General features: G+C 38.2%; 1 protein-coding gene across 1 annotated transcript; it reads right to left on the bottom strand.

Annotated features, from left to right (window-relative positions):
- Positions 1-8,423: 8,423 nt before the first annotated feature.
- PARD6B (par-6 family cell polarity regulator beta) lies at positions 8,424-23,580 on the bottom strand. The gene is made up of 3 exons (XM_062589228.1): positions 23,515-23,580; positions 18,720-18,942; positions 8,424-10,946 (listed from the first exon to the last, which is right to left on the bottom strand). The coding sequence occupies exons 1-3, from the start codon at positions 23,578-23,580 to the stop codon at positions 10,120-10,122; spliced, it is 1,116 nt and encodes a 371-aa protein (XP_062445212.1). The 3' UTR covers positions 8,424-10,119.
- Positions 23,581-27,990: the final 4,410 nt, after the last annotated feature.

Here is a 27,990-nt window from a genome sequence, read left to right as displayed (position 1 = left end):
GCCGCTCCCCGGCCGAGCTCCCGGCGCCCCCGGCCCGCCCCCGGCCGCCGCTCCGCCTCCCCGCCGCGGCGGAGCGCGGGCTCGGGCGCCGCGCCGCGGCCGCGCAGGGCGGCGCGGGGCCGCCGGCCGGGAGCAGCGGGCGCGGTTTGCTCGCGGATTGCGGCGGGGTTTCGGCGGCGAGGAGAGGGCGCGCTGGGGCCGCACGGCGCGCCCCGGCCCCGGCCCCGGCCCCGGCCCCGGCCCCGGCCCCGGCCCCGGCCCCGGCCCCGCTGGGGAGCGTGGCTGCAAGGACGGGGCTTGCCCCGGCCTGCACTGCTGCCTAGAGGACGCGGTGCCTACCGGCCGAGGGGGCGCGGGCTGCAGCTGGAAGCGCAGCTGTATGGCGCAGACCTTGCCTGTGCCCCAGCCCGCCGCGTTTGTAAAACGGGCACAGGAGTACCTTACCCGAGTTAGAGACAGTTTGTGCTAGGCAGTGGAGTGCCGATCCTCTGCTCTCCTGCCTGTTCTAGGCCATGAAAACATCCTTCCCTTCCCCCGAGGACAGAGCTGCAAGAGGCTCTCTGGCAGCCTGCAGCTCGCTGGGGACCGTCCTAGGCCTTCTGGATGCTTCTCCGCTACAGAAGATGCTCTTCCTTGTATTAGGCCCCCTTAAAACAATCTAAATTTTAGAGCATTTTAGAGAAAGACACAACCAAGACAGCAGTTAGAGCTGAGGCAAAAAAGCCGTCTGTCCTCCTGTTAGCGGTTCTTCCTGCCCTGAGCACAAGCTGGGCCTGTTTGCGCAGAAAGGTGGAAGCTTTCGGGGGCAGGCAGGCAGGCTCCGCGGCGGCAGGGACGGAAAGCAGCGTGCGGTATGTCCCACCAGTCTGAGACGTTGCCTGATTCGAGAAGTTGTGTTTGCAGACAGCCCCAGCTGAGGGAGAGGGAAATCCAGTAAGAATTGGAACATGCTCAAATTCTGTTACATATCATAGAGTCACTGTTACGGCACAAAAAGTTATCTACAACAGGAAGTACAGCTTGACTTCTAAACATATGTACATTCAGAAAAACACAAGAAGTCAGGGAGAGTATCAAGAAATGGCTTATTGATAAGATCTACTAGGCTAGAAATATTCCCAAGAGAAATTAGAAAAAAAATCTTAATGCCATTGTTATATGACAACACTGAACAGATAGGAATAGTAGGAAACCTTGACTGGTAAGTTCTGTTATGTCAATATATTATCTTCATTATAAAATTAATCAGTAGTATATTTTAATTAAAAAAAAAAAAAAAACAAGCCCTGGTTGCAATTTAGCTTTGTACATGTTTTGATTAATACACTAATGAGCAGTTCTAGATTTTTTTTTCCCCACACAACAAGCTATTTTAAGTGCTTTAGAAGTCACACACTAAATTAGATCCCTCCTGATTATTTCAGGTTGGCTACACTATCTGTGAGCTTTACCATTGACATAAATGAATTATATACTGAAAAAAAACTTCCCTTTGAGAAAACAACATAGAACAAGACACATGTTTTTCTATTTCTGTGACTGAATGGCTTCATGACCTCTGTGTCTCAGGGTTATCTTTATTTTGCATAGAGAAACTATCCTCACTCTCCTAACAAATAATTTATCTGTATAAAGCACAGCCAAAATACTAGGACAGCCATTTGCTGAATCACTGTGATTTTTTTCAAGTTACCAGCTGTGCATGACATGACCCACGAAATCTTAACCAATTTTTCTATGTTATACAAATCCAGTGCAGTAACCACTGGAAGTATTTTCAAAAGACAGTTATCTCAATTTGTCTTTTATAGATAAGTTTCTGCATTAAAATTTAACTCATGTATTAAGTTCGCAGGAAGGTATCTATTTCCCCTCTCCTTTTATAGCATAAAATAGAGCATGAATAGCACAGTTAACAAGGTACAACAATTTAAAACTTCTGGATCATAATTTTCAATCATTTATGTAACCTCATGTAATATTCATAAAGTCACACAAAATCTATATTTATATATTCAACAATCTGTCCTCAGCATTATAGAAATTCAAAATCCTTTGCATCCTCCAGTAGAAGGATATGAGAGCACCACAAATCTTTACTGAGATTATAAAGCAAAGTAACAAAAACTCTGGAAAAGACTTACAAAGAGATCCTTCATCCAGGCCAGTTTCTCACAACAGAAACACTCTTACTCATGCCTAGAAGTAGCATTGTTATAGCCACGAGGGCCTAAAGAGAGAGGCAAGGATTGCAGATAGTGTATTTTATTCAGCTGGCTAATATAGCCTAATATCACAGTCAAACTCTGGCTACTGCAAAATTCAGTATTCCCCTTTGCAGTATGCTAGGGCAATTATATCCTTCATTAGCATATCTATTTGCTTCCTCCTTTTTGCTTTCTTATTTACTTAGCTCCATTTTGTTTCACAGCTGTGAATAACTAGGCCACTTATTTTCAGAACTGATTTAGGCATGCCAGATTATGACACACAGGATTTGTCTGTTGTATAAAAACATTTTACTGGCATGACTACAAGCATGAACCCCTGAACTGGGTGAAATCCCTACCTTCTCCAGCTCCTTTCACATTTTCTGTTATTCTCATCTGCCCCTTGAACTCTGTTTCTTATTTCTGAACATTTCCAACAATTTTCTGTGCCAAAAGGGGGAAAAAATATCAATAACTAGGTATTACCAAATGCTCAGAAGAAAACACTCTGAAGAAGTCATTGCATCATAAATGCTTTCTATGGAAAGCAGAGATGTGTGCAATAAACTCTTACATACTTTTTTACATATAACATCACATAAGGCCTGATGCAAGTCTTTCTCATTGATGAAATGCAGTTTTTTTAGTACTTTCAGATAATAGATAATAGAGTAATGAGTCAAATAGACAGGAGTTAGAAGGACTGTCTTGGAAATTATCTTATTAACGGCACTCCTAGATTGCTGTAATAAAGGTTATATAAGGCTGGTAAAATAACACAGCACTTCAAATCAGTTTGTGCGCCATGTTTCTAAAGCACTTCTAAAAATCAAATACACTGCATTTAGTCCTCAGACAAGTTTATCTCCCATTTAAGAGGGAAAGTACACAAGTGATCTATCATAGCTACACAAGGAATCTGAGTTCTTAAATCTCGACTAAATCTCACCTCTCCAAGAACCACAGCTATACCATTTCTTGCATACTTCTACAGCATCTGAGAACAATACTGTTACTGTGCAATGGATTTTTTCCTTTATGCTAGTATTGGAAACTATTTATGAAGCCACCTTAAAGCTAGTTATTCCACTTAGGCATTACTACATGCAATATTACATAATAGCATCTGATTATTGATAGCTGTATTGCAAGGAACATGTAGACATTCATCAGAAGCAATGCAGGCAAGTCTGATACTACAGTATCTCAGGTAGTTTTAAGATAAGAATAAAATTTCAAGGGTTATTTAGCTCTGAACTTTCTCCTGTTGTTATACCAGAGGGGGCAGGGTGAAATTTTTGAACTGATAATCCTAGCAAGTCTTCATATCTGCAAATATACATGAAGAACTCTAAATTCCATAAAATACAGCTACAATCCTAACACCATGTTAACAGCTTGTAAGGTCAAGAGTTAAGTATTGTCGGTATTTGGAAGGAAGACTGGGTAAGCAACTCTGGCAGTTTGGAATGGGGTATTTCTCCATTGGTCTGAGGTAAAATGTAAAGCTCATATACGGTAAGAAATTTGGTAACACTCACAAGTGCAAATATTTGCACCAATACAGTCACAAAATACTACAAATACTTGACGGAGATAGAGGCTGTGACTTTTTTTTTCTTACAAACTGGGTACAAATTCTGCTGCATAGAACAGGTACAAGTTTGAGACCTATTTTGAGAGATACATTGTCACTTTCTCCAAGCGGAGTTGTACAGATTGAGTGCAAGACTCGTCTCTAGTTTCATTCTCTTTTCTTATATAGAGTGAGAGCTGTATTTAAGTCCATGATCATGCACAGAGAATAATGCTTAGTTGTTTGAGCAGCTGATGGCTAAAGAGAAACATGGGTATCGGTTGCTGTCATGAAAAGTAACCTTGTGATCTTTAAATTGGATTCAGATTTTTGCTAAGTAGTTTTCCTTGACCATCTTTCTTTCTATATGTTTTACTGCACGATATTTGACAGTTTCATCTCATCTTCAAGGAGAAAGTAGCAATGAAGTTTATGGTCTTCCATCATACTGAGTTTCTTTATTTCTATTTTTGCGGTAATTTTCCCAAATGGAGTAGTGTGCTGGATGAATGCACATTTTAGTCTCATTTTAAGTGTCCCAGACTAGCTTCTCTAATATGCCTCCATTGCAGAATTAGCCAGACTGAGATTAGAATTAATCTAGCCTATTTGCTGTCAGCCAATTTAAAAAGCTTCGTCAAACTTCCTTTATCCTCATGAATATACTGGTAATCCTATATGCATTCCCAAGGAAACATTCTTTAGGCACAGCCCACTAAGAATCAAGGGGATTGGACTACTGCAGAAGAAGCGTCAAGAGGACAAACCCTCTCATACATGGAAGCTTGCTGGAAGACACAAAAACTAGCAGTCCAGCTATATAGTCTGTACTGCTGCAAAGAGCACTACCTCTGCCTGGGTAGGAAGGAAGCACCCACATTCACTGTCTCAGTCCCAACCAAGAACACCAGGAGAGGTGCATTTGCAGAGTTAGGGTCAACACCAGACTAATTCTGCAAAAGTATACCTACCATCAAATACAGTGTCCTATAGATTCATTATATTTTAGACCTCCTTAAAAAGATTCCTTACACAAGAAGGTAAAAATTAATGATGAATCAAACAACTCAGTTACAAAGTAATGGCAGTTATATCCCATTGCACATCTTCAGTCCATCTATTGATAACAACTTTCTCATACAAAACTAACTTTTGTAAAGCTTTATTGCCTTCTGTATTTTTTTTTCAGGTGGACCTCTGAGTAGCAGAGGATTGGTCATTATACAAAACACATTCTAGAATCTTCACTGTTTTTATTTCCCCCGAACGTGTTCCATTCTGCTATCCTTTTTGAGATGAAACAACTAGGACTACATACTATAGTCAGAATATTGCTGAACGGCGGCTTTATACAACATCGACACTCAAACTTTGTCCTTTGTCAAATAGTAGGAAGTGACTTACTTCCACAACAACTTGCATGTTAAAGAGTCAATAACTTAGAAACCTCTCCTAATTTAAGCTCCATACATTTAGATAGAAGCTCTGAAATAAGAAAAATACTACACTAGAATCTTAATACAGGATGACTTTTAAAGTTGACATCATCTCAGGAATACCTTTCCTACCAATTTCAGAATTCCTTTATGAAAGGGGCAAGTTTTCAGGTTCTCTGTTTCTTCCAGCTACCAGGTATGCAGAATTGAATGTGCAGATGAGAGACCGAATCCTTGCTAGTTGCGTATCAGTATTAGGATACTGTAGTGATGATCTCAGTTTAACTTTTTGTCACCTCCTATAGCTGCATAGGCAAGTCTGGGAAGTATTGAACCATACAATGAAATCAGTCACGCAAATATAAAGGAAGGAACAGAAAGAAGTCATCTGGTTGTCTCCAGGAAACAGCAGTCCCAAAATCACTTTTTTAAAAAAAATCTTAAGCGTATCATCAGATACATAGTAGGGCTAAATGAAACTCAAAACTTTTGTCACTAGATAATTGTTTGCAAGCATTGCAAAGCATTTGGATGGGGCAGAAAATATTTGTAAGCGACTTGAGTTCAAGTTCACTTTAAAACTTTAATATAGACAGTAATCACAACAGAACAAATACTTACAGCAACAGTGAAAGCCTCCAAGTCACCAGCAGCATTTGACAAAGGTGACAGAGGACAATCATCTCCCAGGTTTCATGACCTAGACTTTACTATGAGCAGTCTTCAAGCAAGTGATAAAATGAGATGACTATTTGCAGCTACTGTTGAAACAACATATGACCAACACAGGCCTGCCAACAGGACTGAAGGACAACTTTTTCTAAATCCCTGCGTACTTCTCATCTATAGAGGACTGGTCCAAGGAAGGAAACAGAGGAAGGAAACATTTAAGACAGCTAAAAAAACAGAGCCTACTTAGATGCCCAAATGAAAATTGTACCCCATTTACTTTCACGCTTCAGAATAAGTAGGGAATGTATTCTTTCTCATTTTGACTTACCTAACAAAGTAATTGAGAAAAAAAGTTTATTTCTATATCCATTTATTATTCCAGTTTGTAAAAATATAAGACTAATATACAACTACAGCTAGCTTGATTTTGTAAAATCAACCTTCATTCAGTGAGATACCAATGTACATCATACATTACAGTCATAAGAAAAATACTGATATTTGACATTTTAAACAAGTTCATTCATGTAAAAATCACATTGCAAGTAAAATTTAATTAGAAAATACATAATATTCACAAAAATACACATATGTTAGAGACAGCTTGTGAGAATATTGTCCTAAATTTAATTCAGCTGTGGAAAAACGTATGATTCACAGTTAGGCTTGACTTATCCAGTACCATAGCAGAACTTTAAAGTAACTGTATCTTAATTCCATTAAGAATTTGCTCTTATTTCCTATTAAGGTGCACTTAAATGGTTGATTTGCCTTCAGTCTCCCAGTTGCAAGTAAAGAATGACTTGCTCCCTACTGTGCATGTACACAACTGCATAACACTATTCAAAGGAATTTTAGTTTTGCATTCTATTTTGAAATAATTTGGATATTTATAAATTTATAAAATCTGGATTGAAAATACAATTTACACATATTAGGATACTTAATACATGAAGACTACATTGATAGCAGCTTAACATTATCAATCATGCGCAGTAACCTCACAATCATTTTTAGATTTTATAGTTAAAAAATAAAGTCTATATAAAACAGTCAAGCCTTTTAAGTATTTTCTTCCAAGGAGGAAATTATAGAGATGTTAAAAATTTAGGAGGTAGTGAATGAAAGGCTAACAATATCAGCATAGTATTTTTAAAACCTTATACTGAACCCCAGTACCACTTATTTATAAAACTTAGCCATTCATAATCTATAGTTGATTATCATGAAATAATGATTTAAAAATATTTAATAATTAACAATGTATGCATTAGGAAGATATGACCGAACTTCAGAAACTTATGGTAACTGCAGCATTAAGCAATTACATGCTGTGCAGTCTGTCACTGTAATCGTAAATACACTCTTTATAAAACCTATCTGGGTTTGTTCCCTAATGTTTTTTTACCCAGTCTCAAGTGTTTAGTTCTACTATATTTGTTATCAATTTTCTGTAAAACAGAACATTACATTTGTCAAAAAGAATATTATCTCATTATTGAAGACTAATAATTTTGGAGAAAAGGTCCTAAGAGATTGATTCTCATGCAGTTTTAGGCAGGACTCTAATTAAATTTCTGTAAGTCCTTAATACTGGTGTATATATGTTCAAAATATTCATGCATCTGTTAAAAGTACAAATTAGGTAACAAAAGGGCTTGGCAGCACACTAACCTTGGGTGTTCGTACTTAAGCAATAAATTACCTCATAGAATTAGTATTCTCAGCCTCAACCTTCCCCTACAAGTTAATAGCTCAACTTGCAACCAAGCTGCAACATACTAATTAGACCCATAAAATATTTCCACTGGAAAAAAAAATATTACATCTTCACTGAGTGCACTACCAGTTCCTCTTTTGTATCTGTGGCCCTCATTGTCTGCTTATCCAAGTGCCTTTATTCCTTTGATTATTCACAATACATTCAAGTAAACAAAAGGCACAGAGGTGCAAACTAGCACAATAAACGAAAGTTGCCCTCTGCTGATGATTTCATACAGGAAGGAAAGTCTTTTGATAAAGGAAGAAATGACATTTTAAAGTAAACAATCTCCCCCATATAAAGGAAGTATAGAGCAGCACTGACAGAAAATATACTTATTTAAAAAATGTGTATGTTGCAGAACATGTAGATTGTATGTTTTCTTCTCTTCACATCAAATGGATGTGCTTCAGTTTAAAGATTATTAGTTAAATAAGTCTAAAAGCTTTAAGATACTCACTCATTTTAAAAAAAATCCAGGCCTCTCATATGCATACTCTGACAAAATGACAAACAAAATAGACAAAGCAGAACTCTAATCTATATTTGCACAGAGTTCCATTATGCCAATTCTCCATAAATCAAAAAGAGCATTAATCTGACAGAAGATAGCCTTTCTTGACATCTATAAAACGAAATCCAATGTTAATGAAGGCATGGAAATACCACTATTCGTAAAGTACAAAGAACTTAAATCTGCATTTATCAAAATTAAACTCTAATAACTGAAAGTAATTTTGTTTACATCATTAAGAAAATTTTCAGCAAATAGATTTTTAGCCTCTGATATGCTATAAGGACTTTTACAGATGCTTGACGTTAAACTTACAGTTAGTCTCATGCTAGTAAAGTTACCAGAGGTAGATGTTTTCCCAAGACAGACTGGGGGGAAAAAAGATAGTTAGTCTCCTTTCCCGTTTGATCGTGCCACCCCCACAGGGCAGGACACACTTCAAAGAACCCAGACTGCTGGCTCTGGTAAACCCAGTATAGAACTGGTCACATCATCCCTGCTTTTTAGAGGTTGACTTCAGCTGCCAGATCCCTGATGAGAAATTTCATCCATCGCTCTCCCCAGTCTCTTTAGCTTCCATCTTCCATTTCCCTGCCACAACTTATCCCACAGTGGTGAGACAGGACTAAAAGGGAGAAGGGAAAAAGAATGCTAAAAGCCTCTCCCTGCAGTTCTAGCAAGTCTGCAACTAGTTATACACACATGCTTACGCATTTTAGTATCAGGACTTTTGTCACCAGTATTTTGTTCTGCATACAGTAACTTTGCAATATTCAAATTACCTAGCCAGTGGTGCACAGAAAGGTCAGCATGTACAATTTAGGTCATTATAATGAATTTTAATAGCACCCAGGCTCAAGCAAGTTTTAATCAAAGCCACAACCCAATTTCAAACTTTTTTAAAAATCCATGGATTTCAGTCAATTCAAGCTGCTCTAACCTGTTTGGGTTTGAGAACAGTAATTTTTCACATAATTTTGACTTCCTGCAACAAACTTTGCTAGCAGAAATCTTTACAGCTTCTACTAGGAGTATGATTTTCACATGGAATATGCAATAGGTATGTTATTTTCATAGTATTAAGTTTACATATGATTTCTTTAAAGTTTACTGCCATTAGTAATTAAGTGGAATGATATCCTTAAATACTGCAAACTAAAATGAGAACAGGTCTTCAAGACACAGAAATATTAAGACTTTAACATTTGAATTTACAAATCAGTGTCATTTGAAGTGAGTTTTCCTGGCCATGCAAGGCAGATTTAAAAACAGTAGAGGTGCATGACTGAGCCTGTTGTTCCATGTTCACTTCCAAGTGGGCAGTCAGCTTCAGCAGCCCCCCACCTCCAACCCGACTGTTGTCTAGTTGGAAACCACTATTCTACATGTTACTCAGTAAATTAGTCAGAGAATTAAGTTATCAAGAATATCTCTTCCTACCCCACCTCCTTTTTTTCTGCTTCCTGATACACAGAGTCACAAAGTGCTACCAGTACAACAAAGACAGCAGGCTAGAACAGGAATGAGGTGGCTAAAGCAGCACTTCAGTTGAATGAGACCACAGCACATTAGGAAAAAAAAAATCGACCTCACACAATAATGGAAATTTACTTCTATAGAATCAGTAGCATTACACATAGACAAATCAAGTACCTATAAGAGAAAGCTCATAGCTATCTCCTAGCTATCCTTCATTTTAAATTAAAAATTTTCCTCATCCAGTTCCAGGTAGTTATCACTTATCTTTCATCTTCGTGATGTATTTACATTGAAGTGCAGAATTAGCTGAAGTTAGTCAGCTTATATAATTTCCAACTTCTTGTATCGTTTTTTCCTTTAAGTCTAATTGCAGTGCTCAGTAGATTAAGAGGTATAAGATATACTACATATTAAGCCAAATTAAAACATGTGTGGCATTCTCAGTTAATACAAAGTATACCAACGTAATTTCATAGTGTTATTATAGTTCCATCTTCTTCTAATGATTTATGATCTGGATTGTGTTCTTCATATTCCATACTAATGCTGCCTGCTGAATGATTCAAGCTTATCTCACTGGAAGGAAGGAAACCGTTCTGTGTCGACTCATGAAGTTCAATTTGTGTCAATGATTCCAGACTTTCACTGGTACAGACAGCTTTTGGAATCTGCTGTGGTTCACCACTGTCTTCAATAATAATGTCTTCTTCATCGCTCTCCTCTTCTCCTTGCAAGAAATTTGTTAAAATATTTGGTGTGCTACTTGGAAGGCTAGATTCAGTAGACTGACCAGAGCTGCCAGAAGTCCGACTGTTCCTGACAACATTGTTTCTCTGGTTTGCTGGTCTTACTGTAATGATCAGGTTACGGCTGTTTGCAATCATCATGTCTGTAACCTGATCAAGGCTCTTTCCTGAAACTTCTATTCCATTTACCTCCAGTACTTCATCATTAACAGCTAGTAAGCCTGTACTTTGAGCCAGACCTCCAGGGACAAGTCTGGATATGAAAATTCCTGGAACTTTCTCTAGTCCATGTGGCGTTACTCTGACACTGGAGCCATCTCGTATGTAGAATCCCAAGGGTTTGTCAGTTCCGTATTTGTAAAGCCGTACTCTACGATGGGTTTCCGGAAGAATATCTACATCTATAATAGAAGATACTGGTCTGAAGTCTTGAGGCATGCTAATGACAATGTGTGGTTTCTTCCTGTGATTATCTGGACGCAATACGTTTGCTAAGACATTTTTCTTCCTTGTCATAGTATCTGTACCAAAGGCACTGTAGTCCGCATCTTCTGTAAGACATAGCACATTGATGATTAGATCATGATAGCAATGCATAAAGAGCATATATGAAGTGTTTTAGATCATCAGAATGAAACACTTGACCTAGAAAGTTCTCAGATCGCTACAGTAGAAATGTCTCTCTGTACATGAAACTAGCTTTAACATTACGGGAGTCACACAAGTTTGTAATGGTTTCTGTTTCCTATTACCAAAGAAAACAGTATGTGTTAAAAAAAAAAAAAAAAAAGTAGCAGTAGTAGAGAAAAAAAAATATTCTAGCTGCTTGAAAGAAAGGTTAGAATGGAAGGAGTAGGTATTATAGAAACCTTTTTCATTATGAATATTCTGCTTGTTGTCTCTCCTCAGGTTTCAGATCATCAGAATAGAAAGAAAAAAGGGAAAGCAGGCAGTGTGCCTATTATTGCCTAGTTCCTGGATGCTAGCCAAGTGACCTGGATTCAAACTCCAGAAAGCTTATTCCATTCTACACTCTTCCCTACCCCCATGCAATGTAGGTAAAATGGCTGTGGAGCAGAAACAAAGAGACCTTGCACAGAAGTACTTCAGGCTAAGTTATTCATACATTTTGGCACAATTTGATCCAGAAGTGTGCAAATGGTTTAGATTTTTTAAAGCAGCTTATATATGAGTATAAATCATACAAATATTTTTAATGGAAAAGTATTATGCAGAATACTTTAGTTCTGATTGTAGAAGTGATTCTGATATCTGAAACGCTTGTTTATCAAATAAAACTTCCATTTTTACACTTAATATACCATAATTCTCCATGGAGTTGGTTTTATTTTGTGACAATAAACTGAAACATACGCAGATCTGACTGAAGTCTCTCAAATTTACAATAGCATTTCTGCAGTGTTACGTAGACGTTTTATAAAATGGATTAGAATCAAGCAAAACTAGTTTCTACTAACCCTGGGACTCATGGAGATTGGAATTTCTTTGTATTAGCACATTCAACTGCCATTAGTACAGCCAAGAAAATGTAAAAATTCTGCTAGACAAGAATACTTATGGAAATGCTATCACAGTGTGAAATTTAAAGAAAATTTAGTCATTGACAAAAAATATATTGTGAAAGCTGGTAAATGAAATGCGTTTTCTGCACTATGAGATTATATGGACATGTACTGGCTATATCTGAAGATTTACTTCAGATGCTTTAAGTAGCATAGAACAAAGAAAGCAATTCCAAAGCAACAGTCTAACACTATTCCAATTTGTAATAATACCCCCTCCCAGCCAATACTAATGTTGTTAAAAACAGGAGAAAACTTTTGAAAATAAAATGGTTGGTTACTAAGACAGTCTTGGACTTAACAAAAGAGACCAACAGAGAAGAAAATACCAAATTTATCTTGGGCCACTGAAAAACACAAGAAGTTGCTATAAACAACACTGCATAGTTTTGTATTAAACAAGACTTACAGATAAAGCTGCTTAACAGCCACTTTTTAATGAATATAAACAGGAAAACATTCAGAAGACAGCTAAGTGTACACTTAGTATTCAGAAGTCACTTCTATAACTTCATCTCAATTACTTCAGAACTCCTAAACTGGAGAGAACATGGATGATTCTCTGGAATACCCACCCTACAGAACACTTCCTACCACTGCATTTTCTTAAATACGGTCATCTTTTCATCCAGAGTGACAATTCTGCATGAATTGCTACGAGAACAAGTGTTAGAACACTAACACAGGTTGTCCCCTACATACTACTACTTAGAATAGATACGCTATAGTGCTCTTATTTCATGTGCAAAAGTATGTTGACAGCACCCTAGGGACTATTCCTCTTCACCCACTCAGACATCCTCTCTGAAATCTGCTTCCTTGCTTTCTTAGGAAAAGGATCAAATATAAGAATAAAGTTAAATCAAGGAGCAGTAAAAAGAGGGTAGAATCAAACAATCTACACTAGCTACACTTGAGCACATTAAGTTAGGAGTTCGAGAAAGCTTCTGTTCCATAAAAGCATCGAATTACAGCTGTTCTTCACCAGAAGAAACTTAAATTCTACTTTTATTTCTACTTATAAGGCTATATTAAAATAAGATTAGATCTGATCAAGAAGGCTTTAAATAGGTTCTATGTTCTTCAAATGCCTAAAGAAGTGCTGAGTTAAGTCAGTGTTGTGTTAGGAAAGTGGCTTGATTAAAAACAAAATCCAATTTCCCAAAACAAAGCATGTATCTGAAGTATAAAACACCAGCAGAAATGCAAACTTATGATTTTCTATGTAGAACACATTTTGGGACATCTAACTGCTTGAAGATCAGTCATCAAATATCTTGTGCTTCTTATCTGAAAAGCATGTCTTGACTTTTCAGACAACATAGAACAATTTTTTTTAGCACTTGCTTCAAATGTAAGTTCACAGAAACATAAGTAGAAGTTTTGCCTTCAGGCACTGAGGACTCAAATCAGTTTCCAGTTAGAGATCTGGTCACTAGATTGGGAAGATTTCTGAAATTTGAAGAGTTGCAATCTAATTTGGAACTACAACTGTTTACGTGAGAACTTAGAAAGAACACTTATGAAATAAAATGAAATAAAAAGGTCTTGCTCTAAACACATCTCTGCCATTAAATACAAAGTAACACACAAGGACAGCAGCACAGTGATAGGTATAGTATAGGTAGTGATTAAATAGACAACAGCATCTTCAATATTAGAACTCATTAAGAACTTTAATGAGTGCAAAGGTTATTTTTTTAGGTCGTGGACTTCCTCCTTCTCCATCAGCATTTTGCATGGATCTTAGTGATCTCTAAAGCTAAGTAAAAAAAAAATTTGTGCAGTGCATGCCCAGTTAAGTAACGTAGATTTCTGATACTGCTTTTAATGTTGCACAATCGATGGTAAACTCAACAGAACTAATGAAAAATATTCCAAAGACCACAGAGATGTTTCATGGATGAGTCATTTTGTCTAATTTCAGGAGTGTAGCTTCTTTTTTGTTTGTGGCAGTGATACAGATTTATACAAACTTAACACCACTTTGCTCTAGAAGTACTCTGCTCAGAAATGTTCTGGAGAGTAAATAAGTCAGGTATACTTAGATTGATGAATTCCATATTGTTTTGACCTTAGACTGTATTCTATTTTTTTTTTTTTTTTTACAGAGTAAGCTCATCTCAAAAAGATCAGAATAATTGTACATGTACAACATTCTTCTATTTGTGCAAAAGTGTGAATTCTTGACAAAAACAACTCTAGGATATATGTGCTATCATACATTGTTATGATTGAAGCACTTAAGCGGTTAATGATGTTTTACCGTGTCAGTTAACTAGCATAAACAGTGCACAGGAAAACATAGTAAAGTTGTACAAAACCTATGCCAATAACTGTTTCCTTACAACTATTCTTCTAAACCAAGTATTTCAACATTAAAGGGTTTCAAGGGTTTTTTTTTTGGAGGGGAGGAGAGAAGGGTGAGGAGGGACAGTTTTGGTTTTTAATTCAGAGTGAACAAGTTCACACTCTTGTCAAAGATTCAAAGAACATGGTATTTTACACATTCTTTTGTATCAAACACGTATCATATCTGAAAAGTTCCCAGCTTTCCACTGTGGGCTGTAAAGCTTCAAGCTTTACTGTGAGCCATGTATCATGATTCCTCTCCCCCCAATTACTCAAGCCTTCTGTGCATAAACTGTAATTTTGGCATGTGCTAGATACGCTGTGTATGTCCTGTATATTTAGTGTGTCCCAGAAGTAGATTTATTGTGTGCTGCAGATAAGTTTGTGCTTTTTACTCAATCATGCAGTCTAGAAAAATTCAAGTGGCTTTTCACAGCTTCCTTCCATGTCCAGGAGAACTCTGACCTACACAAAAATCACAATCAACCCCACCTGGCTTTCTACAACTATTAGTTGATAGTCGAAGTTGATACTTCTCTGTATCAATTAAATTTCTCACAGTTGGTAGAAAAAACATGAAGACTATTTGCAAAAGGGCTAGCTTTGAAAGAAATATTATGCGAATGGATCCATACCTGAGCTAACAGATATTCAAAAGCGTTCTTGTATACAAAAACAAAGACATAGAAAATGTTTATTATTAGAGAGGAACTTCCAAAACTTCTTTCATAAGACAAATATACCACCACAAATCTCAACACCGATCTGGTGCTTTTGCTTTTAGAAACTTACTCTTCACAAATTAAGTAACACACTGTTGCAGAAAAACAGTATTCCAAAACTGCAAACCATATATGTCAAAACATTTTAGAAAAATACTATAAAGTATGAGAGGTTTTGTATTGTAGCAAGTCTTAGCTTAATAAATTAACACTAGCAGAAACTAAGATAAAGTAACATAATTTAAGGTAAAAAATATCAGAAAATTGACAACGGACTCATCTCTCTATCTCCGTCAAACAGCATGACCATTTAACCTCTCCTCCACTGCTAAACAAATTTTCTAAGGCAATATTCTTCAGTACAAAGGCATCTTTGTTCTGGCACCCAGCTAATCAGTTTAAAGCTACAGTGAAAAATATTTTGGCTTGAAGCCAAAGGACAAGGTGTTAACTACAGGTATGTTAAGGAAAATGTCTATATAGAGTAACTTTATTTTTTAGCAGGTTCGGACTCATGATGACATCAATCTGTAAGTGCTTATTATATGCAATTTAAAGCAAAAGTCCAGAAATAGCCAAATCTGGTTTCAGCTTAATATGGTTCAAAATATGGTTCAGTGCTTTTCTGATCCACTTGCAAAGCAATGAAGTTACCTTTCATGGATTACATTTTCAAAACCCCAGAATCTCATTTACTACATTGGATTATATACCTAACTGAGCATTTTTTTAAAATGCTCCAACTAATCATGTCTATTTAGCCACAAGTTGTAATGAGATATAGTTTTAGGAATCTGATCCAGGTTTTTAGAAGGACTGAAACTCTTAGGATATTCCCCAGAGAGAGCTATTTAAAAGGTCAACTGTATTTTTTTTTACCAAAATGAAGTTAACACTCCACAAGACTTAACAACAGTGGCAAAGTCTACTTTAACAGGCAGGAATTAATTAATTCCAAAGTATCTCTCCACTTTGTAATATATATGATCATGTATATGTAAAACTTGCAAAAGCTGTATGTTGTAATTTAATATCCTGAGAATTTAAGGAAAGTAAAGTGAACTATATCTTCTGTTTAGTTATTGTCCCCATTATTCTTGTATTTACAAAGCAAAATCCCCCATATCCAGCTGGCCTCCAGAGCCCATGGGGACTTCATAGTTTTTTCACATTTTATCCTTCAGTAAGGTTTTTCTCACAGACAGAGCGACTCCCATACATCTGGATTTAATCAGATACATCAGTTTAACCTTTAAATTCCAGATGTCAACAGTACCTGTTAATCTGTTAAACTGCAGAATGAAATTCCAATAAGCAACTATTTTCTGCAAGCTGATAGCCATCCTTAACTTGTACATTTCCCTAGAGTGATATTGAACATCTTGCACTGGAATGGTCAGAAATATTTTAAAGGAATTTAAAAATAACAAGAATAGGAAAGTCTAATGCTATGAAATTCATCCCTTAAAGTAGCTCTGGCTTTCTTGCCACATTTACCAATATGCATAAACACTTATCCTAAGAATTTCCTCATTTCAAATTAGCAGTCAAAAGTTAAGGAAAAAAAAAAAAAAAAAAAAAAGCACTTACTCTGGCATGTCAAAAATCTCTTAAAGTTACAGACTATCTTACCTTACCACAGTTAGCACATATTAGTGACACTGTAAAAATTACTTCTATTGCTCCTATTACAACATCTTAAAGTGTTCCCTGAATGCAAAATACTAAGGATTTGATACTATTTACCCTCGATTTTATTATAGCCTGCTCTTATCTTATGTTGACTTTTCACAAATTGCATGTAGCTTCTAGATAGCACTACCTTCTTTACTGGCTTTTTGCCCAAAGATCTTAAATTCCCAAATATTCTTGATGGAAATGCAAAAAGGCAGACTTTGATTAGAAAAAAACACAGAAGATTCAAGTGATTTAACAGAGTATATAAAGCCACAAAAAGCTTTACAAGAGGAAGTGTAACTTGGGGTTACATTAGAGTTCCAAAATGGCAAGGATGATTGTAGCAGTATCAATAACAGGTATTTGTTCACAAATTTCTTCAGTTGTGTAGAGGTACAGACAATAAAAAGTTGTGCTGTCAGAATAAAAACTATCTATACAGTGAGGTGGTGCACAAATTTGACATCTCGAACTTGTACAATTCAGCCTCAGTTATTATAGTCAAATTATCATCAGCAAGAAAAAAAATATTTCTTTATTTTCCATAAAACAAAACTGTTTTGTGTGGCAAGGATGCTAATAGAACCAAAGCCTCAATTTAATCAATAGAGCCTCAGATTTATAATGAAGGTCAAAATGAGTCTCAAAAAATTTTTGAAAGCGGTCAACTAATTCAGTATGAAGTACAGTGCTAGATGTCAAACTGAGATGCATGTTTGGGTTCTTTTTTCTCTAAAACTATAGCTAGAAGAATCCATACTATCAGAGGGAAAACAATGAAACAACTTTACTTTCTACAAAGCTTTTCCTACTAATCAGTTAGTAGCTTGCTAATCACAAAAGTAAATTAATCTCAGTTTTGTGCGTTACATCAATTCTATTCTCAATGCCTTGTGCCAATAGAGTCATAGGAAATAACAGATTATCCTTTAAAAGATTAGAAAATTGGTATAATTGATAATTGGGTCATATATGTAAAAAATCAGTAACAAATTAAAAACATATGGTGTTAAAATGTAACCTTAATAATCCCAGTCTGACAAAGGGCTTATCTGTTCTCATCATATGGCTACTGAATGAGATTAAATGGCTTTTTCCGCTTGTAGATTCTATTAAAGCAAATAGTTCATCCCCCTGACAATTCAGGACTGAAATTATGAAGGCCTTACTATATTATCCCCAACAAAAACAGAGCATATACATTTTGCCAGTAACACAGCAGCTGACCAACAGCCATACTAATTATTTGTAAATACTGTCTTTGTGCAAGATCATTGTGGAGCTTGTCCACTTTTTGGTGCGGCGAAGTCAATAAAGCCTATTGCCACTTAAGTATTTTCTAAAGAAAACAAGTTTGTCTACTACTAGCAAACAGAAACAGCTGTTTTATGAAGATGTGCACCAAGCAACAAGCAATCTGTTATTCAAACAGTTAGCAGGCATCTTATGATAGGCATGTGCGTGCATGTACATATAAATACACACACGTACATGTGTGTATGCTTGTACGCAAGGAAAAAGAAAACCAAAAGAAGAAATTAGACCACAGTTGGTCTTTAATTTATGCTTATATTTAATATCCTACATAATAAAATTTTCCAGATTCTTCTCCATCTAATCATGTCCTCTCTTCTCCAAACAGGATGTGAATTTTAAATGAAATATACACCCAACATACAGAAAAACATCTAAACTTCAAACTTAATTTTCATTTATTAACATAAAACCAGAAGGAGGTATTACTAAAGATTTATAATTTGATTTCATCCAATTGAACTAAGAACACAAGCAGAAAGTACACAGCACAAACAGGCTGCTTGAGGAAGCTGCCACAAGAAGAATTATGAATACATTTCATTATCCATAATTACTGTGGAATTCTACATAGTTAACTAGGACTGAAGGTTGCTTTTCCTCCAAAGTCACACGGTTTACTGCAACAAGGCATAGCTGTGTAAACAAAAGGTTCACATAATGCAAGTGCACTTACCTTTTCTTTGAATGAAAATCCTGAGTAGAGGATTGGCTGTGGAAACGGCTTTATGATAATTGTCATCGTTATTGATAGGCAACAGGTCTCCATGAATGTCTGTATATCCCACTAGAACATCAACATTTGGTATCTTGTGCACATGCTGCAATAATCCATAGAACTCCTCAAACTTTCCAGGTTTGGATCTTTCCAGAGAAAATCGTCGAAATTCTGCTCCGAACTACAACAACAACAAAATAATCTTTCTTTATTAATAGGAAAAATCTAATATACACTCAAAAAATAGGATGATTTGAATGCAACACCAGAAATATTATGGAATTGCAAGTACACTAAGAACTATAACTATATTCTGGAAAAGACATAAAAGACCACTCCAAACTGTTTATTTTTCAAAATTATTACACTAAATTTGGTCTTCATAAAAGTGTACTGTAATGTAAGAATGTTTGTAAGTTTTGTTTTTACTGCTCTATTTAAGTCAAAACATTTGCTCATATGGGAGTTTAGTGTTACGGTAACTCACTCTAGTATAAGTTATTGTAGGTTCTCACATGCTTATGATGCAGCAGTCATGCTCCGGGTATAAGACAACTCATATCCAACACTGATGCTGGTTGCTCAAAGACAAACATGCATAACTTGTAGGGTATCTGTCTACCTGGAACTTTTTCAAAGAAATTCCAGAGCACTTTAGAAAGTCATGTAATATACATATATACACACACACACACATATATATACACGCACACACATATATGCCTAACTCTTTAGTATTTGGAAATCCCTAATTGTTCAGGCCAGGAACAAAAAGCCATTTTGACCCGAAGAACACCAAGAACGATGGCTGGCTTTCAGTACAAACTAAATCCAACAAAGCTTTAGCGAGCTGGAGACAGACATTTAAATTACACCTGCCCAAGCCTTATGTCACTTCTACTATCCAAAGGGAAAAACACAGGCTAAAATCAACAACCGTTCAAGGTTCAAAAGTGTCCGAGAGTATAGTGCCAGTGATGATTTTTCATAGGTAGAACACGCATTTAGTCAGTACAGTCATTCAACTTCATCAAACTTGATGCAAATAATGTAGATGTATGATATAATATTGTAAATTGATGCAAACCAGACAAGTTCTAATTTTCGTAGGTATAATCAACAAAATTATAGCATTCTGCCCAATGCAGGCAGGACCTGCAGACAGAATCTCAGATACAAATAACTCCAGAACTCCAGGAACCGCACATCAGGCACACTACACACCAGCAAGCACACTGAAAAGAACAAAGAAATACAGCAGCAGCCAGGCTACAAGAAGACTATCACGTACACAAGTTAAAATGGTAATAAGGTCCTCAGTTACAAAGATAAAAACTAAAACGTTAGTTGGGGTATTTTTGTGAATTCTATTGTTGATCCACAATGAACATAAAGACTTTAAATGATTTCTTCAGTAAGTTAATTTTGACCAGAACACAGTAGCACATGGAACAAAATACCTGGACTGACAGCTTGAGCCTCAGTATCAGATACTTGGGTATATATTACACTGTAGATGTGAAAGAGCACATTACCAGGCCTCCAAACCAAGCTCCTCCTGTTTGATTACAATCTTTTGGAGAATAAAAGGTTTAGAATGCTGACATACAAAGGAATGAAAATAAGGAGATCCTATTATGAGCACATTAGCACCACAATAACTCAAATACAGCACAACAAAACAACCTAAATCTTTTGCAGCTCTTCACTCCACCTTCCACCAAAACTTTTAAATAAAAGAATTCTCTGTAAACATTTCTCATCAATAGATACTCGAATTACAGTAACATTAACTAACAATAAGGAAGAAGGGAGGATTCATTCCTGCTTGTAACAAAGTAAATAAAAATTTGCAGGAGGAACTCCTTTCACCTCAAAAGCAGCACTATGACATCAGTGTAAGAATTTATCCTATATCTCTTAAGTCTTTCTTCAGACATCTGAAGTTTGAATACCACAGAAGTTTTCCAGTCATTGCAGCTACTTCATTTTTTTTTTTTTTTGGTTTGAAAGACTACACAGTTTAACCATAATCAAGTAATAGGTGCTAAAAAAAAAAATCTGTTCGAAGCAACTGCTATGCTACTACAGTAGGCATACAAAGAACCAGATTTTTAATTAATATGCATTTTTTTAAACGCATAACAACAGTTCTATAAACATTTGGTGCAAGCACCAAGAGACTAATAATCTGGCTTTAATTCGTAATATGGTTTTGTAATATGCTCAATACCATGACAAAGCAGATAAAAAAGACAAAGTAAAACCATGCAATGTCATGGTCAGTTTATTCTAACTCCCTGAAATATTTTCATTTAATATAAATTGTTACACTCCATTCCATTAAATGGCCTACGCCAGCAAAAGTTAACAGCTCAGAAGGAGTTTATATGACAGGATAGATTGGGAGAGACTAAATTGAGAGAAGGCTACTTGTCCTTTGAGCTCTTTGCAAATACAGGATGTTTCACTGACAGCTCATCTGAGAAAATGCAGTACAAGGTATGTCAACAAACTAAGAAATTACTAGAGATACTTATTTAAGAAAGACTTACAAAATATATTAAGATAAGTTTTCTTACAGAAGACAAGGATGTCTCATCATACTACCACTATACTATTTGTAGCCTGCAGCAGCAATAATAGAACATGAACTACAGTAACCATACCTAGTCTCTTTTATCAACATATTAGATTTCATTCTGCAAAACAGAATAGAGAGGAGAGGAAAAAAGTTTATTTTGGGACTTCCATATCATCACAAAAAAAAACCCTCTAGTTTGGGGTATAAAACTTGACTAACATTAGAGAAATGGTTAAATGGAATAAGTATACCATGGGGACTTCCCCAAGGCAAGTTCAAACCAGTTACCTAAATCCAATAAAGCTAACAAGGATTTTGCTCATATAACTGCAAATGCAGTTGGGCTGTACTGGCATAGCTTTGGCAGGTGGGGCATGACTATTGATTTGGAATATCTAAATAAAGAGCTGTGGATTGCTGATAAGCCTTGCAGTCAGACCACTCCACAGTAATGGTCCCCTTCACCTCCCACACACTCCTTTCTTCTTGCTTCCAGAATTCTTTTAATTCTCTTAAAAGGAAGGTGACGCCTATGCTATATTATATCAACGGGCTTTTAAATAATCCATTAGCGGCAAGTAATTCTAGGAATGTCTTGAAAGTCATTTTGTGATGTGCGTCCCTTTTCATTAGAACTTTTACATTTTCCTGCACAAATAACAAAGAACACATCTCACAGCTATTACTAAATAAATTCATCCCATTCTTATGCAAAATACATGATGGGGGAATCAGAAAGCTTAGCGTTTTGGGCTGAGACATAAGTACTTTGTTCATGAGCATATTGTTCTGGCTGTTCTCAGTCTTAGAAGCGTGTAAATGAAAGACTTCACCAGTCATAGTAACAGCTATGCTTCACTAGCATTTGGAATCATGGCGACCAAGTACTCTGGTGCTTTTTGATTTTGTCCACTTGAAGGTTAAATCAACGATTTTTTTTTCTAAAATCACTATCACCTATGCAACCAGGAAAAATTTCGGCAGTATATCACGTTATCCTTAATAGCAGCGACAAATCCCACACAGCAACTTAAGTCCTGGCTGCTACACACATACTGCAGCTCTAACACTTGATTAGGAGAAAAAGAAAACACAGAAGACAAACAGTCTGTGGAGCAGTGAGAATATCTGAACAAAAGATCCGTTCTATCCCAATGGAGAAAAACACATTTCTGAATAAATGCACTTACAATTTGCCTAGACAAAGAGAAAGTGTTTTTAACCCAAGTTACATACGTTCATTTAACTAATGACTTGACACACCAAATAATATCGCAGATCCAACACCTTTTAACAGCTGAACGACAAGTCAACAAAACATCAGAAATATAAACCAAAACATAACTTAATTCCTTTCAAAACTTCAAAGTGTTTCTAGCAAAACTATGCCTAATCTGCATTAAGCAACAGTAGGAAAAAAAGGGATGCGAATACATTAACAGAAGATGGCTCACGGAATTGTGCACAACTTTGCCAACAAAGAACTTTTGGTAGGAGCTATAATATATCCGCTCATTAAAACAAATTGCCATTATAAAGCTCTTAGAAAGTTTTCAAAGGAAAGCAAGCTTGGTTCAAGGTAAGTTAGCCGTGCCTTATCTTTACCAAGTAACGCAAGCTAGGTAACAACAAGCTCTAGCCCACTTTAAAAAGTGGAAGGTAAACACACAGTTACTGAGTTAACAGAAAACCCTGCTTTCCTAATTTAGACCAAGATCAGGTTTTGGAATCCATGAATCATGACGCTAAAACATCTCTTCTGGTCTCCCTCAACTTTCCCAAAGCATCTACTTCCCCACACAGTTCCTGCGCCGACTAAAAGGTAAGGGGCCAAAGTCTGTTAAAAAATAATACTAATAACCACACTTAAAAATCCTTGTTTTTACCCCACGGACAGGCACGCGGTAAGCGGTACCACCGCGTAACCGCCCCCGCGGTAGCTGGCGGCAGCGGCCGGGGCGGCCGGGCCCGGGCCCGGGGGGGGTCGCTGCCGCCCGGAGCGCTCGAGCGGCGCCGCGGCCGTGCCCGGCGGCCGCCGGCCCCTCGCCCCGCCGGCAGGTGAGTCAGCAGCTCTCCCTGCCCCGCCGGCCGGCTCCACAGCGGCGCGGCCCGGCCCGGCGCGGCGCGGCCCGGCCCGGCCGAGCCCTCCCCGCCCCCCGCCGGACCCACCTTGCTCTTCACCTCCATGGTGCCGAGGCCGCGGCTGCCCGCGGCGCTGCGGTGAGGCCGGTTCATGCCGCCGCCGCAGTGCCGCCGCCCCGGCTCGCCCCTCTCCCGCCGCAGCGCGCTGAGGGCAGCGCAGCGAGGCAGAAGGGCGAGAGGCGCGAGCCCGACGCCAGCCCGACGCCCGCGGCCGCCCCGCCGGCCCCTGCCGCCGCCCTCCCTCACCGCGCGGGGAGGAGGCGAGCGGAGCGGAGCGGAGCGGAGGGGGCGGGGCCGCGGCGCCGCCGGGCACCTGCCGCGCGCCGAGCGCGCCGAGCCCGCGGCCGGGCGGGGGGCGGGGCCGCGGCGGGCGCGCGGCGCCCGCGCTCGCGCTCGCGCCTGCGCCGCAGGGCGGGGCGCGGGGGCGAGGCCGCGCACCTGCTGCTCGCGAGCATGCGCAGTGGCCGCGGGGCCGCGCACCTGCGCCCGGCCCGGCCCGGCCCGGCCCGGCCCGGCTCGGCGGGCCCGGAAATGGCGGAGGCGCGAGGGTGAGGAGGCGTCCGCGCGAGGAAGTGACTCTTCCTCCGCTCCGCCTTTTCCCCCATTTCTTCCCCTTTCTCTGGGGCCTCGCAGGTGCGGGCCGTGGCCGGGTGACCTTTGCGCCGAAGGAGCCGGTCCTGGCGTGGCAGCGCGGGCCCTGGCGGCGGCGGCGGCGGCGGCGGCGGCCGCCGCCTCCTCCTCCTCCTCCTCCTTCTCCTCCTCCTTCCCCTCAGGGCCTCGGCGCCGGCTGCCCCCGCGTCTTGCGAGCTTAACGCGAAGTCGCCCCGTCACATGATTTGTCTGTTGATTATCTAAAATACGTTTAAACCTTGCCAGAAGTTTGAACTCTTACGCTCTGGATACACCTGTGAAGTATGTTTGGCACCCAGAGACCTTGGAGTTTGTTTGTTTGTTTTAACTACAAGTAATATTGCAGTATCTGCTAATATGAGCCAGAATGCCTGTTCTGTGTAACCATGCAGGTCGGTATAATTCTAGCATAGAGCAGCTACATTAATTCAAAGCCCCATTAATTCACTGCCCAGTAGAGGTACCGACACACCTTAGTGAGGAGACCATTTACACTTTACAGTCTGAAGAAGAAGGACTTCCTGCTAGTATAGTTTTACATGTGTTTGTAGGAAGAAAGCCCATGAACCAACCTACTTATGTCAGCATACCTTTTAAGTATGGATTGCTTCCTGGTAGAAAAGAGCTCAATCTGAGGTGTCCCCATGTAGGCTTTCTGTAAAACGCTATGAAGGGAGTTCAAAGAAACAACTCTTAACTGCAGTTAAGGCAGGTTGTGAGTGTCTAGTCAGTTAACATGTCTCGGTTGGTAATCAGTAGCTTTTAAAAACATCCAGTGTTGAATCATTTTTAAGTCAGTGCTATTTTGTACAGCCTGTCTTACTCCCATCATGCCAAAGGCAAAGAAATTGCAACTACCACTCATGCCGAGACAAGCACTAATTAGTACAGAGGATATTGTTAATTGTTGAGTATAATTTGCTGTCAGTCAGTGTCTGGGCGAGTTCAGATCTTCACGCCCTTTATCCAGTATGTTCTGTGTTTACAGTGGGAAAAAGTTGCTTAGAGAGTTCAGTCCCTAAATTTAGATAAAATCTATGATGCTGTGATAAACATAAGATAGTAGATTACAGCTATGTGAGCAAGATACAGATAAAACCTCTTGTTTTGTCACTTTATAGAAAGCAAAATTGAAAAGATTTTGGACTCCTTTCCATTTCTGTCTTCTACAACCTACTTTGTGTAATGAGCTGTAGGAGAGCCTGGAGAAGAGTGCACGACAGAAGTGAACAGTGCCTTCTCCAGGTTTTCTAAAGCAATTGGTTTGGCTTTTTGTTTGGGAAAATAAAAAAAGTCTTCTGAAGATGTTTTGTGCTTGAAGCCATCATGCAGTTGATTTTACTGCTATAGATTTATGGAGTATAGTCTAAGATAATGTTTTTTTCTCCTTTGCATTCCTAGAATTGCTGGAGTTCCATATAGTGGGCGTGGTAGCATGCTTAAAGAGTGAGGGCAAATTCATTTCAAGTCACTGGAACCAACGTAATAAAAGTATTAATCACTGACTTGCTTTCATCACAAGGAGCTGATGTATGAGGAAGGAATGTGATAAACAACTTGATTTCAGATAAAGGTAGGAGAAAGGCAGGCTTTTTGTGCCAAGATTAGCACAAGTTTGTAGAGCTATTTTAGTCACAAGCTCTCTTAAGACCTGTGATTCAGACTTGATCAAACTATTCATGGCATGTTCAGTTTCAGCTTCTGTGAAGTTGAAAGACAGGTTAGGTTTCCTAATCTGTGCTGGTTGGGGAAGTTTTCTGGGAGACTTGTTTTTCTTAGTTTGCTTTGGTGTGGAAATTAGACCACTAAGACTACCATGCACTATAGGGAGATTCTGTTCTAATGCATCTTTCCCATCTCAAGACTTCCCAGTTTTTAAATAGAGTATGAAATACAGCCCTCTCAGTAGCTGAAAGATTACTTCCAAGAAAAAACACAGAATATGACTGCCATTGTATGTTGACTGTCACTGATGACCCACCAAAACTTCTGTTGTATAATCCATGGCTTGTATTGTTCCTGCATTTAACTTAAAAGAGTAACAGTTTTTGATGGATCAGTCTATTGCATACTAGTTCTTTTTCCCTACACAGAGGGGAGTTTTCAGGAAAAATGTACACCCTGCATTTTTCAGAGTACTAGTGATACATATCACCTCAGGTTACTTTTCCCTTGCCCTTAATCAGTTATTAGTGCAGACCATTTTTGCCTTAGAGATAGCTGATGGTCACAAATGTAAATAATATTGCAAAGCATTACGTATAGGTAGCCTTGTAAATAAAATTAATTACTTTCAGCTAATACTTGTGACCCCTGAGCAGGAAATCTGAATTTACATTTGTGCTGCATTTGAGAAGGGTAGCTTTATATTTTATCTCAATGAAATACAGTTTATGCCTGCAGCCGATACAGACACAGGAGCAAAGCTTATCATGTAAATTTTATTACATGGCATTTTGGCTCATTTGTTGATAATAGTAATATTTAAATAACATGGGTATGTAATAAAAACTGGACTTCTTACCCTGGAATCATGACAATTGTGGAAATACATGGATTTTTTTTTTGGAAACCAAAACATAACTGGCTCCCAAACATTTTCAACTATTGTTTTATTAGTAGATGAATTTGGGTCTTTTTTACTGTACAGTTATAAAATATGAGTTAGCATGGAAGTAGTGAAATAAAAGTACTTTATTTTCCTGTACAGTAAACAGCAGTACAATAAAATCATACCAACAATATAGTGGCTGTACAGGTAGGAATATATTAAGTGTAGCTCAAAAATGCCCTCTATCTAAGGACTGTTTCTCCTCCTTTTCTGGCTAGGCTTGAGAAATGGTTGTATATCTAAATATATATATATTTAATAACCATATAAACTATATAAAGAACTTAATTTTAAATATCTATCTCAAACATTCTAGGAGCATGAGAGTCCAAATGAATGTGCACTTCAAATTATATTTTTGCTCAGTAAAAAGATATTAAAAATATTTATATTGTCCATGGAAGAATTAATGTTACTTCACCTGATGAAGACAGCATGGACCAGAATAACTAGAGTTAGGATGTAAGAATTAGTATTCTGCATCTGCTTCTGCTGTCTTTTTTGGCTGTTGGCAAAATAACTAACTTCTTTCTCCCTCACCCCTGTGCACTGGCAGATTTAGTTGTTACTTTGTTATTTTGTTGTTTTGATACAGTATTTACTTACCTGTCAGTGACAAAATAGATTGATTATTTTTAAAGTTCGTATATGATATTTTTCTCTATTTCTAGTTTCGTAGGGTTGGTTGGGTTTTTTTTTCCAGCTTTATGAGAAAAGCTGTCTTTATTTCATGCTACCAAATAAATGTTTATGTTGTGCTACTAATCTAGATCCAATTTTGCAAGAGCATTTCAATTTATTCACACAAATATTCCTGCTAATTACAGTTACCTAGGAATCTGCTGCAAATCATGAAAATTTGTGCAGGTGGAAATGGGTCACTGTCAGCAATGTACTGTAAGAGCTGGGGACACTGAAGGTCTCACACTTCTGCTGCAGAATTGTGACTGTCACAAACATGGAAGAACTATGAAAGCCAGCTCTGTTTAGGACTTTCAGGTTAGGCAGCTTCTGAGTCCTCAGAAGAAAAGTCTGCTTCTGGCTTCAGGATCAACTGCTGAGGAAATCCTCAGGGTGTACGTTTGTGAGATTCTCTCTCTCTCTCTCTCCTTTTTTTTTTTTTTTTTTTTTTTTTTTTTTTTTTTTAATAAGTAAGAAGACTGTGGATTATTTCAGATTTTCTTACCTCTGCAGAAATTTCTGCTCTTTCTTCTAAATTGAAATTCTGACTTTTAACTAGCTATAGCATCAGGCCTTTAATA

This window comes from Rhea pennata, chromosome 16 (genome assembly GCF_028389875.1).
Source record: "Rhea pennata isolate bPtePen1 chromosome 16, bPtePen1.pri, whole genome shotgun sequence".
Lineage (NCBI taxonomy): Eukaryota > Metazoa > Chordata > Aves > Rheiformes > Rheidae > Rhea > Rhea pennata.
Note: the sequence above shows the minus strand (reverse complement) of the source record. Positions and strands in the feature narration are given on the sequence as shown.

Bases quoted from the DNA above. Each gene is read 5' to 3' on its own strand.
- PARD6B (XM_062589228.1), bottom strand. From the start codon at position 23,580: ATGAACCGGCCTCACCGCAGCGCCGCGGGCAGCCGCGGCCTCGGCACC. The intron at 18,943-23,514 runs GTGGGTCCGGCG...TTGTTGTTGTAG, and splicing joins CCATGGAGGTGAAGAGCAAG to TTCGGAGCAGAATTTCGACG. The intron at 10,947-18,719 runs GTAAGTGCACTT...TATGTCTTACAG, and splicing joins GATTTTCATTCAAAGAAAAG to AAGATGCGGACTACAGTGCC.